The sequence below is a fragment of the Salvia hispanica genome, chromosome 6, assembly GCF_029641045.1.
Source record: "Salvia hispanica isolate PSC_SH4W2 chromosome 6, Shi_PSC_v1, whole genome shotgun sequence".
Taxonomy (NCBI): domain Eukaryota; kingdom Viridiplantae; phylum Streptophyta; class Magnoliopsida; order Lamiales; family Lamiaceae; genus Salvia; species Salvia hispanica.
In genome coordinates, this window is record NC_142697.1 from 17852672 (window position 1) to 17871505 (window position 18834).

At 32.4% G+C, this 18834-nt stretch overlaps 1 protein-coding gene across 1 annotated transcript; it reads right to left on the minus strand.

Moving 5' to 3' along the window:
* Nucleotides 1–15173: 15173 nt before the first annotated feature.
* Nucleotides 15174–17223, minus strand: LOC125197261 (protein LIFEGUARD 2-like). Its single transcript, XM_048095987.1, has 4 exons — nt 16829–17223; nt 16590–16703; nt 15704–15861; nt 15174–15607 (listed from the first exon to the last, which is right to left on the minus strand). Exons 1-4 carry the CDS (start codon nt 17070–17072, stop codon nt 15401–15403), a joined length of 723 nt encoding a protein of 240 aa, XP_047951944.1. The 5' UTR covers nt 17073–17223; the 3' UTR covers nt 15174–15400.
* Between the last annotated feature and the right edge of the window lie 1611 nt (nt 17224–18834).

Genomic DNA, 18834 nt, shown 5'->3' on the forward strand with positions numbered 1-18834 from the left:
ATCTGTTTTTACTCGGACCGTAATTCGCAGCCTAATATGTTTTTCATCAATTTATTAGGGAAAAAGAGCAGAGTCTGCTACTTCTTACCCCCCTCTTCCTTAAATATGAAACGTAAATATATATATATATATATATATGTATTCAAATCCTTTTCATATCTTTTGTCCTTTTTCCTTCTTAATCCTAGCCCCACGATTTTGTCATCTGACGGTTAGATTAATGCCACGTGTCATTTAATAATGCACATTTTCATTGTAATAATGCACAACGGCTAATAATGCAACATTATAGACTAATAATGCACATTTTCATTCTAATAATGCACAACGGCTAATAATGCAACATTATAGACTAATAATGCATTGATCACAACCATCCAATTCAAGGATCCAAGGGCTGAGATTAAGAAGGAAATAGGACACTTAGGGTGCAAAGGAGCCTAACGCACCCCTATATATGTATATATATATGTAGAGTTGTGATCAATGTCGAACCCTTCTTAAAGACCGAACTAGAGACCAAATCTCATACATCCATTAATCACATCTAATGGTTATTAATAATTACATATTATCTTATTTTTTTATTGATAAAAGGGTAATTTTGGAAGATCAAATCTCTCTTTCTCCATCCTTCCTTCATCTCACTGCTGCCTTCCCTTTGCTACGCCACTATTGTCTCGGAGAAGGATACCGCTCCCGATCCTCGCCCCAGGATGGATATCCACCGCGAAGGCCTCCAAAACCCTGTTCTGTATCAGCGGAGCCAGCACTTTCCTGCCTTTGCACCATAGATTGTACGCTATTCTATGAGATTGAATTGCGGAGAAGCCTTTGAAGTTTAGGAAACAGTGTGCGAAACTGATGCAGGCAGGGTCCCTCTCCTTCACCGGCCTCAAATCATCAACTAAAATCCCTAAAATTAAATCGTAAAGGATGTCGCCGGGGAGGCTGTGGTTGCTCAATTTGATTGAGACGTGATTCGCGAGAGCTGATTCTATCGAATCAAGGCACAAAATCGAAGTATAATAGTAGCCAGATAAAATTGGTTCCTGCTCAATATCTAATCTGGCCTCCTCCTTCATCTGTAGCCACAGATCGGCAACCAAATCGTTTTTGCTTGTACGCGATCGGCGAAATTAAGTCTGCAACAGATGGTGTAGTTGTTGTCTGTGGTAGAGAAGATGAAGAAACTGCTGAGCGGTGTGGAAATCGTCATTATTTCGATTTCGATTTTACTTCATTCAACTAGGCTATAACTTCATTCAGTTAGATTATTAGTTCATTCAACTAGGTTATTACTTCATGATTTAATTTTCTATATTACTTCATTTGACTAGGTCATCACTTCATTCAAATAGTTTCATCACTTCATTCAATTAGGTTATTAGTCTAAATGATTCTGGAGCAGACGAGGAAGAGTGATCACTACTTCATTCATACGTGCATTTGCATCATTCAACAAGTATATCACTTCATCAAAAGATTTTTATTTCATTGAACTTCAAGTGCGTTAGTACTTTTGTTCACTCTCTTATTATGTGAGGTTATAACTTTATCAGTGGGGTTATAACTTTATCAACATTGACATATGAATAAATCATAATAAAGAAAAAAATACTTCGTTTTTAAAACACTCCATACAGTCAATTCGCTTTAAAGTAATAATACATAATAATGAAGTAAATCATAGTAAAAATGAAGTAATAAAATATTATAATGAAGTAACATCTTTAACTGATGTGTTGTTTGCACATTGACTCTTATTGAACTAAATTGTTGTTATAACACATTAAAATGAACTACGTGTTCTTTTTTATAAAATAGTAAATTGATAAGATGAAGTAATAAATTATGATAATAAAGTAATATAAATGATCTGTTTTCCTATTAACTATAATCTAGTTAGTATGAAGTATTGAATTCATATAATAAAGTAATAAGTTATGATAATGAAGTAATATAAATGATCTATTTATACAGTAGGTTTTATTACTAAAATGAAGTAATAATACATAATAATGAAGTAAATCACAGTAAAAATGAAGTAATAAAATATTATAATGAAGTAACATCTTTAACTGATGTGTTGTTTGCACATTAAAGTATGTCATCAATTCGACTCTTATTGAACTAAATTATTGTTATAAAAAATTTAAATGAACTACATATTCTTTTTGATAAAATAGTAAATTGATAAGATGAAGTAATAAATTATGATAATAAAGTAATAGTATAAATGATCTGTTTTCCTATTAACTATAATCTAGTTAGTATGAAGTATTGAATTCATATAATGAAGTAATAAGTTATGATAATGAAGTAATATAAATGATCTATTTATAAAGTAGGTTTTATTACTAAAATGAAGTAATAATACACAATAATGAAGTAAATCACAGTAAAAATGAAGTAATAAAATATTATAATGAAGTAACATCTTTAACTGATGTGTTGTTTGCACATTAAAGTATGCCATCAATTCGACTCTTATTGAACTAAATTGTTGTTATAATGAAGTAATAACACAGCTGAATGAACTAAACTGTTGTTATAATGAACTAAATTTGTAGGCATAAATTGTTTGTTAATTTTCCACTAACAATAGTTTACATGTTTTATATCAGTGGCATACTTACCTGACTGTCCATCCCAACTGATCTTCATTTATATTACTTTATTTATATTACTTATTACTTCATTTATATTACTTATTACTTCATTTATATGATCTTCATTTATATTACTTCATTATCATAACTTATTACTTCATTATATGAATTCAATACTTCATACTAACTAGATTATAGTTAATAGGAAAACAGATCATTTATATTACTTCATCTTATCAATTTATTACTTCATTATCATGTTTTATTACTTCATTTTGGTAATAAACCTAACTGTATAAGCAAATCAATTACTATGAAATTGATGGAGAGCTTCTCGTGTCAATTCAGTTAATCTCCACTTCGCCTCTGTACAAATTTCAGTCGACATATCAATAGGCAAACACAGAATATTCTCGTACGTTCCACCGCAGCTAAGAAATAGGATAATCGCCGGAGAATTCGTACGGCGGCGATCTCAAATTCGGCAATGGAGTCTCATGGCTCCGGACTCCGCCGCGTATTGCTCCTGGCATTTTGTATCTCCGGGATTTGGTCGGCTTATATTTATCAAGGCGTCCTGCAAGAAACTCTGTAGGCATTGCCATTTCATTTTTTATGCTTCGATTACTTTCTATATTTTCCATAACTGATGGAAGATGAAGATATGAAGATGAACTAGGTTTGGAGAGAAGTTTTGAAAGAGGAGAGAAGAAGATGCAGCGAAATTGCGTGAGCGGGCATGAGTAAATTTTTTAATTTTTACCCTAATTATGAAATTACAAAAATACCCCCGCATTGAAGTAAATTGAGTATATAATGAAGTGCGAAAATTAACCTTTGATTATCTCATCTAATCCATCAAATTCAAGATCATGTGGTCAAGATTCGGTCTCTAGTTCGGTCTTTAAGAGTGGATTTGTGGATATATATATATATATATATATATATATAGGGGTGCACTATGGTGACACCATAGATAGGATAACACCATACCACCAATATAGTCCGTTAGATCTCATCTATGGACGGCTAGGATTAAGTTTCGTAGAAAAACATGGGTTTGCAGTCTACTGTTTTAGATATTGCAATCTACTGCATTAGATATTGCAGTCGTGGTAAACTGCAATATTGTTGTGGTAAGACTGCAATATTCAATGAACAACACTGCAATCTGGTAACGTAAAATTAAAAATTTCCTATTTTACCCCTCTATTTTTTTACACGTGGCAGCATGACAAACACACGATTTTCAGATCCAATGGCCTAAAATGGTGGTATGGTGTTACAATAAAGAGGGTTGTCTATCTTAGTACATATATATAGGGATGTATTCAGATTAATGTGTAAAAAATCTGTTAAAACACAAATCTAATCTTCATCCATTGATTTCTTCCATCCAATGGCCGATTTATATGCCATGTGTAATTAATTAAATCAATTAAAAAATAAAAAAGGTCATAATAGGAAGATTATATTTATACCGTTATTTACATCCCATGATTCTCTCTCTCCAATTCAGACGTGATATTTCAACATTGATCTTCTTTATTGTTTTTCCTTTATTAAATATAATCCCCCAGAAACTCACCCATATGGAAGATTTATGAGTGAGAGAATCATTGCAGTCGAATTCTTTTGAAATTTATGCATATTGCGATCGAATTCCTTTGACATTATTCTGTTTCATTGTAACTGCATTGACATTATTATTCACGGACGATCGGGAGATATTATTTCATTATAATTCTTTGAATCCTCTAGTATGGAAGAAGACAATTTTGATTTATTAATATGATTTATGAATCGAGATGTTTCACATACCATTGTTTTATTCGTTGTCGTCGAGGGTGAAGGGAGAAGTGAGTGGAAGGTGAGAGAAGGGAGATGGATCGTCTCAAAAAATTGAATGATATTTTGCCGCTGAATTTTCGGAACATGCAGTTTTGAAACTGCTATAGTTTTTAATGTACAGAAAATAATGTACGCGTAATGTCTAATAATGTACAGTCTGAATGGTAAATAATGTACGTGTTTTAGGGAATAATGTTTAGGCTAAGTAGAACTAAATAATGTACGCCAAGTGGCCTTTAATGTACGTGCGTAATAATAAATGATGTACCTTTGTAAGTATTTAATGCTTGACGAGACTTAGTTTAATGTACGAAAAAATTAGTTTGATGTCTTGTAGCACGTTGCAACCATACCCTTTGGGTTTAGCAATCCATTGGGCTAAGTTGTAGTACCAACCGATAACGAAAACTTCACAAAGAGCAGAAAGATAACTCTTTTCCCTTTAGGTTTAGCAATCCATTTGGCTAGGGCATATTACCAACAATTTCCTATAATTTCTGTTTGTATCCTTTGGGTTTTTGGTTTCACACGGATCATGATGTACGATATGGCTTCGTAATGTACGAACGACTTAGTTTAATGTACAAAAGGCTTGGTTTAATGTCTTGTAGCACGTTGCATCCATACTTTTTGGGTTTAACAATCAATCGGGTTAGGTTGTAGTACCCACTCACAAAATGAAATCATCACCAAGTGTAGGTTTGAATCATTCCCCTAGGGGTTTAGCAATTCATAGGGCTAGGGTATAGTACCACAACATGCATTGATTTTCATTTTTTATGTGTATTTAGGATTTCATACAGTAAATAATGTAGAAAAATTGGCTTTAATGTACATACATCATACTAAATGATGTACCTATGTAAGGATTTAATATTTGGTGGGATTTAAATCCATACCCTTTTGGTTTAGCAATCCATAGGGCTACGTTGTAGTACTCACTCACAAAATGAAACCATCACCAAGGGTAGGGAGTTTGAATCATTCCACTAGGGCTTAGTAATCCATGGGGCTAGGGTATAGTACCACCACATGCATAAAATTTCGGTTTCTAATGTGTGTTTTGGATTTTATGCAGGAAATAATGTACGTATATAGTCTTATAATGTATATGTCTAACAATGAATAATGTACGAATGTAGTAGTTTAATGTATATTTTTTCGTCAATTTGGTTTTAGCCATTTTGGTAATGTACATATTTATGGTGGTAATGTACAGTACATTAGTAGCAAATAATGTAACAATTAACCTGAATACTTTAACCTAATAATTGTAAGAATACAACAGAGACTACTACACAAAACAATAAATAATTGAATCTTACAAGAACGGCTCTAACTCCTTGCCTTTAGTGAACGTTGTGCTACTGGGTTGGTACTACACCCTAGCCCCATGGACTATTAAACCCTTGGGGAATGGATATAACTTCTGCCCCACATCAAACAACTTATAATCTACATTAAAATACAATTTTCGCACATCATAATCTACAACAAAATAATAATGTAGCACATCTTTAAACATCTTTAAAGCTTGTCGTTGCGTTAATGTAGTGGACATATCATCGTCAAAGTCATCCTCGAATCGATTCTTGCACTCGTTGAACCTATTCTTGCCACCCTAACGCCCTCTTCATGAAGATATCTTGACCTTTTTGTACCTATTCAGAAACAAAGTGGTAGAGTGGATGAATTGATGTAGAAATACAACCCCTATATGTTGCTTTGAAAGAGTAATGTACTACATTAATGTCATAATGCACTAAATTCATGATAGAATGCATAATAATGTTGTAACCAAACTGATTTGGATGTGTGCACTGTAAATTATTTATATAATAATGTAGCAACATATGACATACTAATGTCCACATATGATGTATCAAAACAACATTAATATCAGTAGTAGCTATTCATGTACTAAAGTGTGTCCATAATGTTCCATACAAACAATATTCACTGCTACTACACTTAAAGTTATTGATTTGTATTGACAAAATGTATATTTATTATTGGGGATAATCGCAGCGGAAAATGCAAATTATATAAATCCACAAAAGAATCTATTTAGGTGATTATGTGGGTCGATTCAATTTCATGCTTGAACATGTAGAAACATATAATTGCGCAATTAATCACATAATTTAATTTAAATTATGTTGTTGAATACTTACAACAATGATTCTCCAAAGAATCGAAGTGGCTTGCTACTTCTCCACGTGTAGATCTTGAAGCTTGATTGTGAATGCAAGACCAAAGATCTTCTAACATATGACCCTTAACTCTATAGATCTAAATTCCTTGTGGGAGGAATCTCTTAGAAATTATAAGAATCTTGAAGGAGAAGACAAGAAAGCCAAGTGTGGAGGCTAGGGTTTGTGATCACATTTGTGTCTCCTCCTTACATTCTTATTTATAGAGTTTATGATGGGCTAGGTTAGGGATCTATGGGGCTTGGATTGGGCCTCCCCAATTGGACCTTCTTTACTAATTAAATTATAACCCATAATTTAATATAAGGCCAATGGAATATTTCTTGTGCCACTATTGAAGAAATATTGACCGCCCATCCAATCCGTGATTACAAGCAATCCGGGTTAACCTCTTTAATATATTATTTCCCGTGTCTAAGACTTTCTATATCCATTAATTAATTTGTAGTCTGCTATAGACTTTAAATTAATTAATATCTTTATTTCCAAGAGTTTGTCTAGTACGAGATTTATATTAAAAATATACTTTTCCTTTTCTATTTATTCTTGGATTAAATCCAAACCGGTCGGGTTTCCGAATAATAGAACTTCTCTCGAACACCTCTTGGGGATATAGTCAAACCGCGCAGGCACACGATTCAATGTAATAATAAAACTGACACCATTCTAGTTATTAATTACTACTACCCAAGATATCAGGAATATTGGGTTACGAAAAACCCGCACCTATTGATAAGTCAAAGCAGCGTATGATTAAATAACGTGTGTCCTATATTATTACAAAGATTAGGAAATATTAAATCTCCAAGACATCGTCTTACAGTAGATAGCAACAAAGACGTGTCTATACTTTAGATCCATTCAATGCTATACCACACCAGTGTCACTAGTCATTCTCAAGGTAAAGACGACTTTTCGAATGGACACTGCAACCTTTCACGATAGGTAGCCAAAGCCTATCTAGGTTGTGAAAAAGTTTTACTTCTACAAGGTACCGGTTGGGCCACCTACTGTGATGACCTGTTCCACGACCCAACCTTCAATGTAGAAGACTTAGACTGATTTTACTTTCCGGCGCTTTAATTATATAATTTAATATATAATTAAATACGGTCAATACCCATTAAAGTAAAATACACAGTGTGAAGAAAACATTTATTATTCTCATTAAATGAAGAGTGTTTACAATATACAAGCAATTTATCAAATTCAAAAACTCGAAAAATGCTTTTTAGTATATATGTTCCAACATTTATAACGTAACAATGTAGTATCCAATGATGTACAAATGTATGGTAATCATGTAGCAAACCAACATCATGTACAAAACTTAATACATAATGTACCATAAATGTGTCCATAATGCAGCAACATAACATACCATAATGATTTCTACAACATTAATGTAACAAAACTACCCAAAAATGAAGCTTCACCCACAAACGGTAAACAAACAATGTACACTGCTTTTGTGTAGAAAACTTCAAAGTTTGTTTACCATAATGAACCTTTAGCGCATAATAATTTATTCCATTGATGAACTAAACTGTATTGATGATGTAACATGAATGCGATTTTGTTACATAATGCGTCAATGATAGGATATAATGTAACTTCTGACATACAACAATGTACAGAAACATGTTAACAATGTTTATGCGAAAATTTGAAACAAAACAGTAGTTCCCAGAAACTATAAAGAACGAAAAACCCTAGATCAATCAAACCAACTTATAAATCAAATTTGATACCACACAATGTACCAAAACAATCAAACAGCAGTTCCACAAACTTGAATCCACGAGAAATTGAAGCAAACTTGAATTTTGGGCCTTACCCAGAAACTAAAAAGAACGAAAAATCCTAGATCAATCAAACCAACTTATAAATCAAATTTGATACCACACAATGTACGAAAACATTCAAACAACAGTTCCGCAAACTTGAATCCACGGGAATTGAAGCAAACTTGAATTTTTGGGCTTACCTTTTACCCCACAGTCGAAATCAAAAGTAAATTGAACTGGACCCGCCGCCCAAAATTAATTTCGTGGGTATGAACCGGGATTCCGTCGTCGTGGTAGTTGCCGTTTCACCCTGATGAATTCCGATCATGGAGATGAGGGAAGGTACAAGCAGTTTCGCTAGAGTTGGCGGCTAGAGTTCTGCGGGATTTCGAAATGCCAGGAACGGAAGAGAGAGAGAGAAGTAATGGGAGGAGAGAGTGGGATGGGAATGAAATGATGAGGAGTTGAATTCCCATAAATGACGGTCCTGCTAATTAGAAACCGAATTGTTAAACAATTTTGTGCCAAAATTGCCCTGCGATGTACGAAATTAGTGTCATAATGTACCGCCTAGGATTTAATCTAAAACCATTAGATTAGTGGATCCTAGGGTGTATATTAGTCCTATGTTTTATACTAAGATGGGAAAAGGAGGGTAATGCATCCCTATATATATATATATATATATATATATATAGTTGTGATCAATGTCGAACCAATTTTAAAGACTGAACTAGAGACCAATTCTAGGCCATTAGATCTAGTTTTTTTGATGAGATGTGTTGCTGTGAAAAATTTTTCTGCTTCATTACTAGCCCATTTTACTTCATTGTATAGGTTTATTACTTCATTTTGTACCTAATACCTTGAAACTACAACATGTTTTTACTTGCTTCCAGTAGGTTTTGAAATGATTCAACATATGTTTCATTCAAATTCATTGACGTGGGTTTTTGCTTGATTAACATTTAAAAATGCAATTTATTCAAGTGAGTTTATTACTTCATTCAGGAACGTTATTACTTCATTGGATAAGATTTTTACTTCATTCCAGTAGGACTTCAAATGCTTCTACGCATACTTCATTCCAATAATTTATTACATTATTCCATGTGTTTATTAAACCAATATTAGCGCCATGGCGGTGGTGATAGATATTGTAGAGAGAAAGAACGGCACGCGACGGTGAAACCACATTTACGTACTGGAATGAAGTAAAAACCTACTGGAATGAAGTAAAAACCTATTAGAATGAAGTAATATATTCTGGAACGAAGTTAAATCTTCGTAACATGTTAGTATGACTTATTTACCTTCGGATGAATTAAAATAGGCTCGTGATGAAGGCGAAAATAATTTATAAATTTATGTATCTTATCCATAAAAAACTAGATATAAAAGCCCTAATTTGGTATGGTTCGGTGCTTCGGTATTTAAGAGTGGGTTTGTGGATAATGGGACTCTATATATATATATATATATATATATATATATATATATATATATATATATATATATATAGGATCATGATCAATTGAGATTATTTAGGCTAATTGAGAAATGAGATGCAATATCAGCCACTCATTTTTATTAAATGAGTGGTCCAGATTTTGCCACACAAAAAATATTTTTAGATAAATAATTATGAAAGGTTAGAATGGTAATTTTATATTTTAAATTGATCACTTCTGCAGTCCTTCCCGAATCTCCCCTGACCACTTCTCCACACTTTCCTCTTCTCTATAGCCTTCGCCGCGAACAGCCCTTCCTCTCCGGCCAGCTCCCGCCGCCCGATACTCGGCAGCGCGAAGGACAGGCAGTTCAACCCCTCCTCTCCGGCCAGCTTCCAGCGCCTTCAGCACGATCCCGATCTCCGCAAAGAGCTCCGGCCGATCGTCGCAGCAGATCGACGCTTGATCTGTTCCGATCCGTCTTCAATCTGATCGACGATCACCTCGTTGATCTCGCTCGGCACGCCGCTGCTATTTTGCTCGCCTCCTTCGCCCTCTGTCGCTGCTCCTTCACGACTATCCACCGCGTGCCCCAATAGCGCTGCCTTGTCCATCTACATTGATCGGAATCGATCAATTCAGTGAGAATTTGATTCGATTTTGATTTGATTTTGATTTCTAATTTCTGATTTAGTTGTTAATCGTGGCTGCTTGTAATTGGAATTTCGATTTCGATTTTTGACTTTCGATTTTGCCCGTTTTCAATCGATGCGGATTGCGAGTTATTGATCTGTGTATTTAGATGCGTTTCTGGTTTTACGCGCTTGTGTTTGTGGGAATTTGTCTTTTGTATAATCAATCTGTTGTGATATATAACATGTCAGTGCTGCTAAATTGAATTGAAGAAGATTTGGTTGACATTTTAAGTATTGAAGGAGATTTGGTTGACATTTTAAGTGTTATAAGTGTTGCTGGAATTTTTGAGTTGTATAGATAAGGTGTTTGTGATATTGCCTAAAATATTATTGTTGACATAAATTATATAAGTTGTTGACATGAAAATGTTTATTTTTTGACATGAATTATATAACTCGTTGACATATTAACTTTTGTTATTGACATGAATTATATAAGTCGTTGGCATAAATTTTATGAAAAATGTTGTTGACATAAATTATATGTAAAACATTGTTGTTGACATGAATTATATGTAAAACGTTGTTATTGACATAAATAATATACGTCGTTGACATGAAAATATTTGTTGTTGACATTAATTATTTGTAAAATGTTATTGTTGACATAAATAAAGTTTGTTGTTGACATCGTAGTTGACATAAATAAAGTTTGTTGTTGACATTTTGATATTCTGACTATTGATGTGTGAATTATAAGTGTTATTTTTTAGTTGTTGACATTTTAATACGAGTTGTTGACATTTTATATTCTCGGTATTGATATGTGAATTATAAGTGTTATTTTGTAGTTGTTGACATTTTAATATGAGTTGTTGACATTCGATATTCTCGGTATTGATGATATGTAAATTATAAGTGTTATTTTTTAGTTGTTGACATTCGATATTCTCGGTATTGGTGTGTGAAATATATGGATGTAGTTTTTTATTCGATTGTGTTGCTGGAATTTTTGAGTTGTGTAGATAAGGTGTTTGTGATATTGCCTAAAATATTATTGTTGACATAAATTATATAAGTTGTTGACATGAAAATGTTTATTTTTTACATGAATTATATAGCTCGTTGACATAATAACTATTGTTATTGACATGAATTATATAAGTCGTTGGCATAAATTTTATGAAAATTGTTGTTGACATAAATTATATGTAAAACATTGTTGTTGACATGAATTATATGTAAAACGTTATTGTTGACATAAATAATATACGTCGTTGACATGAAAATATTTGTCGTTGATATTAATTATTTGTGAAATATTATTGTTGACATAATAGTTGACATAAATAAAGTTTGTTGTTGACATCGTAGTTGACATAAATAAAGTTTGTTGTTGACATCGTAGTTGACATAAATAACGTTTGTTATTGACATTTGTCGTTGACATTAATTATAAGTGTTATTTTTTAGTTGTTGACATTTTAATATGAGTTGTTGACATTCGATAATCTCGGTATTGATATGTGAATTGTAAGTGTTATTTTTTAGTTGTTGACATTCGATAATCTCGGTATTGATATGTGAATTGTAAGTGTTATTTTTTAGTTGTTGACATTTTAATACGAGTTGTTGACATTCGATAATATCGGTATTGATATGTGAATTATAAGTGTTATTTTTTAGTTGTTGACATTTTAATATGAGTTGTTGACATTCGATAATCTCGGTATTGATATGTGAATTGTAAGTGTTATTTTTTAGTTGTTGACATTTTAATATGAGTTGTTGACATTCGATAATCTCGGTATTGATATGTGAATTGTAAGTGTTATTTTTTAGTTGTTGACATTTTAATATGAGTTGTTGACATTCGATAATCTCGGTATTGATATGTGAATTATAAGTGTTATTTTTTAGTTGTTGACATTTTAATATTAGTTGTTGACATTCGATATTCTCGGTATTGATGATATGTAAATTATAAGTGTTATTTGTTCGTTGTTGACATTTTAATACGAGTTGTTGACATTCGATATTCTCTATATTGATATGTGAATTATAAGTGTTATTTTATTGAATGTTGATTGTTGAAGATTCGAAGATTTGAAGATTTGAATGTTGAAGATTTGAATGTCGAAGATTCGAAGATTTGAAGATTTGAATGTTGAAGATTTGAAGATTTGAAGATTTGAAGATTTGAATGTTGAAGATTTGAAGATTTGAATGTTGAAGATTTGAAGATTTGAAGATTTGAATGTTGAAGAGATTTGAAGATTCGAAGATTTGAACATTTGAATGTTGAAGATTTGAAGATTTGAAGATATGAATGTTGAAGATTTGAAGATTTGAATGTTGAGATTTGAAGATATGAATGTTGAAGATTTGAAGATTTGAAGATTTGAATGTTGAAGATTTGAAGATTTGAATGTTGAAGCTAGAGTTTTAGAGAGGATTTTAGAAAATGATTTCAAACACAATTTAATGAAAAGACAATTATACCCCCTTATTGACATAATGTGGTATTTGTTGACATTTTATTAATCTTGTGGATTAGTAGCCCATATTGCTATCTCATTTCTCAATTTAACTAAATAATCTCAAGCTAACAAAACCCTATATATATATATATATATATATATATATATATATATATATATATATATATTCCGCACTTTTCCTCCAAATTGGATACCAAAAATAAAAAATCTAACATGAAATAGCTGTTATTGTATGCACGTAATTATTAAGTAGTGTACACGTGTAGATACATAACCTATACTTAGAAATTGGGTGACTAACCCATTCCCATGCATAAACACGTGTATATATATAAGACCATAAAAAGCTTATTTTAATGTGTTAACTTAATTTCATAATACTAAATATACTTCATGCACACCTTCACGTCTATTTATAAATGTACATACATAAATTACTACTCCCTATTTAATATTTGAAGACAAACACATATACACAATATATATAATTATATTTATTTGTAAATATTTTAATGTTTCTAAATTATAGATAAATTAACTATATTGATTATTTTTAATTTATCAAATATTAGTAGTTATAATGCCCATATAATCTCTCTTTAGTACTGACAATAATATATGCAATGGCGATAAATGATGCTAATATACAAAATAACTAATTATTTGAGTTAGGGATATTACATAGTTGGTGAAGAAGAAGCGGCGGATTCTGATGACGCCACCGACTAGGCGGCGGTGACGGTGTATTTTAGTGTTTCTTTTAGTTTTTTTTAAAAAATTCGTTGTATGATTTTACCCATTTCAATAATACAACGAAGATTTGACTTTAATTTTTTTTTATTAAATTATGCATATTTTTATATTTATTAATGTCTGATAATTTTTATTCTAATTAAATTAAAATACCTTAAAAAATAAAAAAAATTATTAATCGGTGGTTTGGGCATGTCCACTATTAGGATAGACAAGTTTTTTGGTGGCCAGATCAGTTTCATGGCCTAGGCCAAGTTTTGTGGCTTGGGCAGGGCCACGGGCTTAACTATTGCGGATACCCTAAGCCCCTCCTTAATTATGTGTGTGTCCGCCCATGCCGAGCATTAACCACTCTACCACTTGGCCAATACAAATATACAATCACATGGATGACTTCTTTTTTCCATAAGAGTAGATCATTTTCAATGGTACACTAAAACCTAAAATAGGATAGATATTTAGCTCCAATAGTACTAAAAAACTAATCCTATTTTTGATTTTTTAGGAAAAAAAAACCTATCTTTAGGTTTATACAAACCAAAACCTAAATTTTTTTTAAATTTTGTGAGTAAAAAGGACATAATATAAAGAATATTTTTAAATTTGAGTTTAGTGTAAATGGTTGGAATAAAATCATATTTAATGTATCATTTTTACTAAAATGAGTTTGAGTTTACTGTAAATGGTTGGAGACGCTCTAAACCCTGACATTTCCGTTATAAGACAGATTTATCGTGACAGACTGATAGATATGTTTATTTCAACAATTGGGCCTACAAAAAGAATGTTTATAGATAAACAGCCTATTAAGGATTATGTTGGGCTTTAACCGTTAGCCAATAAAATTAGATTATTGTTATTTTGATAAAATAAGAAGAGAAACTCGAGTGGAATGCTACGACGAAGACAAATTTCCCTCACCATGTGCTTAGCCATTAATTCAAGTGCTTACGATATTAATTAGAGTATTAATGACATTACTTACAGTGTTTAAATATTGAATATAATATTAATTCCTTACTACCATGTTTGTCCTCCATTTGCATATAAACTAGAGAATAGAGTTCTTTAACAAGAAAAAAGGCATCACAAATCTCCAGATCTCTTTAATATTTTTGTTTCCCATCCAATATTAATGACAAGATATGATGCTAATGCGAATTTACTTCATTAAAGAAGGTCAAACACTACACCAATCTTTCGTATTTCTGAATTTAACACAAAAGAAACTTGACACGTGCAAATTCACTTAACCAAAACCTAGTCAGGTCTGCAAAATAGCTCAGATAAATTTGAACAAATTTTTTTTACCAGATAATCATATGAAATTGATTTATTTCGATTAATCAGCACCTCTAGTTAGAAAGACATTGAAGGGTAAATTGCATTTTTTCAGCAGAAAACTGTGAAGATATCAGCACAAAACTTGCATGGCATCACAGATTCGAACAAAAGCGGAACTGAATCAACATGCCAGCAGCTTCAGCTTTTATGATAAAATGATTCAACCGGGTTTCAATATTCTGTACCAAACTATACCAACGTACATGATAGACGTGTAAACAAGTAGTAAATGAAAAATAACATGTACCACCTTCTACGAATCTGCAGCTCTGAACACTGAGAGTAGAGATAGGAAGAGATTGATGACATCTAGGTAAAGCGCAATAGAAGCCCAGATATACTCATCATACCCATATCGTTTGATTAGATTGTCGGTGTCATAGACTATGTATCCACAGAATATTATAGCTCCAAGCCCACCATAGATCATTGTGCTTATTTTGCCCATTGGGAAAAATATCTGCAGCATAAAAGTGGCCAAAATTAGCATACCATTGTTTATCCATATGTTAATTATTTTGTAAACAAGATAAGGAACATAATGACATCCACAAACCTGAATTATTCCAAACAGCATAAGTATGATGATAGCTCCGAACAGGAAGGGTCCAAGGAAATTAAAATCGTAACCTCTTCTGGCCGCCCAGAATGTGTAGAGAGTTAGACTAACGACCACGACTGCAGTCAAGACAAAAGCTTCCAGGATAACTTTCCCTGCAAGCATTGGAATGCACCAAGTTTTCAGCGAACAAGTTTATATTTAAAGAGAATACGTGAAAGAGCTACATCAGCTACATGTTCCAAGAACACAAATTTATTACAATCAAGCATTACATTGTTTGTAAAACAAAGCATTCTGTTGAAAATTTCCTTTACTTGGTACCGTATATTCCATCATTTCCATGTTCTAATTCCTACTTCCTGTAAGATCCCTATCAGAATTCACAGCAAGAGAGATATTATCCTTTCACACTATCATTTGACGAAATCATCAGAGAATCAGCATTTGAAATCAGGTTCCATCCATCCTATTACTCTACTATGAAATGAGAAAAAACAATGACATATTCTCTTATATAACCATTTTCCGACATGATCATTACATAATGATCAACTCAAAAGTAACATCAATGTCAATAAAAGCATAATTTGTCTAATCCAGTAATTTAGCAGCTCTTGTTTACAGAGAACTATAAGAAATCCTAGGATTTTAAAGGTTTTCATCTAATCAAACACCAAAAGCATAATAAATTTATGTAGTTAAACTTAAAACAGTCACCCAAGCTTGTATCTGATATCAATCCCAACCTAAATCACATAAGCAAGAACCAATAATGCACAAAAACACCTCAAAAAGCTGAATTACAATAATGCACAAACACACCTCAAAAACTGAATCATAATGCAAAACCACAATTAAAGCAATAAAACAAATTTCTCACCATTGGTGTAAGAACAAGAGAGTCCGACTGCGAATGCGAGTGACACCGTGAACACGGCGAGCAGTATATAGTTCAATGGATGGCTCCGGTAATACGAATATAGCGGGCACAACACTACGAAAAAAAATCCCCAAAAAAAAGGAACCAAACGAAGTCAAAACCCCATCAATGAAACCACAAGAGATTACCAATTCCACTGAACATACTTGAATTGTTAAATAGAGAAGACGAAATCCTACCAATGAAAGGCGTGATCACAAGCAAAATGTAGAGAACCAGCCCGGTCGTAGTGGTGGCAAAGAAATTCGAAATCGGGTGGACAGTGACGACAACGGAGGCGACGGCAATGGTGAGAAGCAGCTGAATACTGACAATCGAATAGATTTTGCGAATGAACGACCAGCGGAGCTCCGGGCTCTCCAGCATCATCGGGTAGAGAGGCTGGCTGCCTGATTCCACGTCATACTTATCGTAGCCCCACATCTTCGCAACGAATTGGAGAAATTCTTGTTGATTCCAGAGATATATCGATGAAATGATCGGGATTGAATTTTAGGTTTTCGAAAGTGTATAAATTGGGGAGAAAGGAAATTTCGTGATGCGTCTGGAGACGACGACTTGCCGCTCGCACGTGCTGGTTTTTTGGAACTTATTAATATTAGTTGGACTTTTTAAATCAAAGCATTTCCTTTTCTTTCTCATTAAGAAAAAAACTCTCTCTTTCAAACACGGTTCTCTAATTTTTCATGATATTTTTATGGAGATTCTAAATATTTTCTTGTAAAGAGTGAATTAAAATATTTATCTTATTTGATTGGGATTAATTACATAATTCACTTGTAAAAGTTTAATAATCATTTTTTAAAAAAAAATTATTTAGTTCCTTTTTATAATCTATATATACTAGTATAGTTAGTAAATTTGACCAAATTACCTTTTTGAATTTTGATACAAATTTATACTACTAATTTTGTTTAGTAATCTTTTTTGTTTAGTTGTTGCGTGATTTCAACATTTAAATGGGAATTTAAAGTTTCCGGTTTTAATTTAGAGAAACAACTGGTCCAGTTTGGCCCAATGCTGTGATGGGCCCTGGGCCCATAAGGTGTGATAAAGGTTGGTTTAAAACACAATACATCATAGTTTAATTCAGTCAACACATGATTATTGAATTTTGATGTTGTTTTATGGCATGGTTGATATATCATACTACATGTTAGTTTTAATTACTTGGGAATTATGACTCAGATTACAAAGGAAATTTTAGGGTCATTATCTAACAACTCTTTAACATGTAATTCAATGAAGGATTAGATGGTATCGCAATACAGTAATTTATGGGTGAGTTTCATTTTGCGCATAAACTTGCAATATAATAACGTGCAACTATTTTTCACCTCTGTACAGCGTATTAAGTAGAATAAATTGAAATGGATATATTTTATTCAACTTTAATTGCATTCGATGTTAATAGATGATTAATCTTGAAACATTATTTGATAAGCAGGGAAGGTTTGATTATATTATGCATCTTTATTTCCATTACAACAATTTAAAGGTATAAAAAAAACAATAATTTAAAGGTAAGAAATGAATATATAATAGTAGAACTTTTAATTTTCCTTTTGTTATGGGTGCACTGCAGTATATTTGTGATGTAATTCTTTTTAGGATCGTGATAGATTAGATTAAAAAAAGAATATTATAATGGATAAATATGTTTATCCAAATTTTAATTTCATTTTTGACAATTAATATGTAATGGCGAAGATGTTGTGTTAATTTGTGAAAAAATAAATGGTAATATTGCGTATAGATGATCGTTATAAACCTAGACCAACCATAGAGAAATTTGAATAAATGTTGGTTTTATTTTGGATTGCGAACTGTTGTTTTTACTAGCAAATTTGATTTTTTAATTTTTTTGGTTTGACCACAGGTGTACCGAACCCACTTTCGGCGGAATCCGACTAATCATGCTCGATCGGATTTGCGGATTAAAGCTGAAAGTCTCTCAGCGGCTGGTGGGGTTTGAACCCGTGACCTCAAGGTAACCACAGCACTGCCAACTGTGCTGGTAGCAAATTTGATTTCTTAATTACCATATTTTAGTGTGCAGATTTGGGTTTTGATATATTATGACTCACTATTCTAGCAGGTGGAAGCCAAATTAGAGCCGGCATCTAGTATTCTAAGTTTTAGGTAAATTCCATAACAAAAGCCCATAAACCTTATAGCCCATTTA

Bases quoted from the DNA above. Each gene is read 5' to 3' on its own strand.
- LOC125197261 (XM_048095987.1), bottom strand. From the start codon at position 17,072: ATGTGGGGCTACGATAAGTATGACGTGGAATCAGGCAGCCAGCCTCTC. The intron at 15,862-16,589 runs GTGAGAAATTTG...CAATGCTTGCAG, and splicing joins CTCTTGTTCTTACACCAATG to GGAAAGTTATCCTGGAAGCT. The intron at 15,608-15,703 runs GTTTGTGGATGT...TTTATGCTGCAG, and splicing joins TGCTGTTTGGAATAATTCAG to ATATTTTTCCCAATGGGCAA.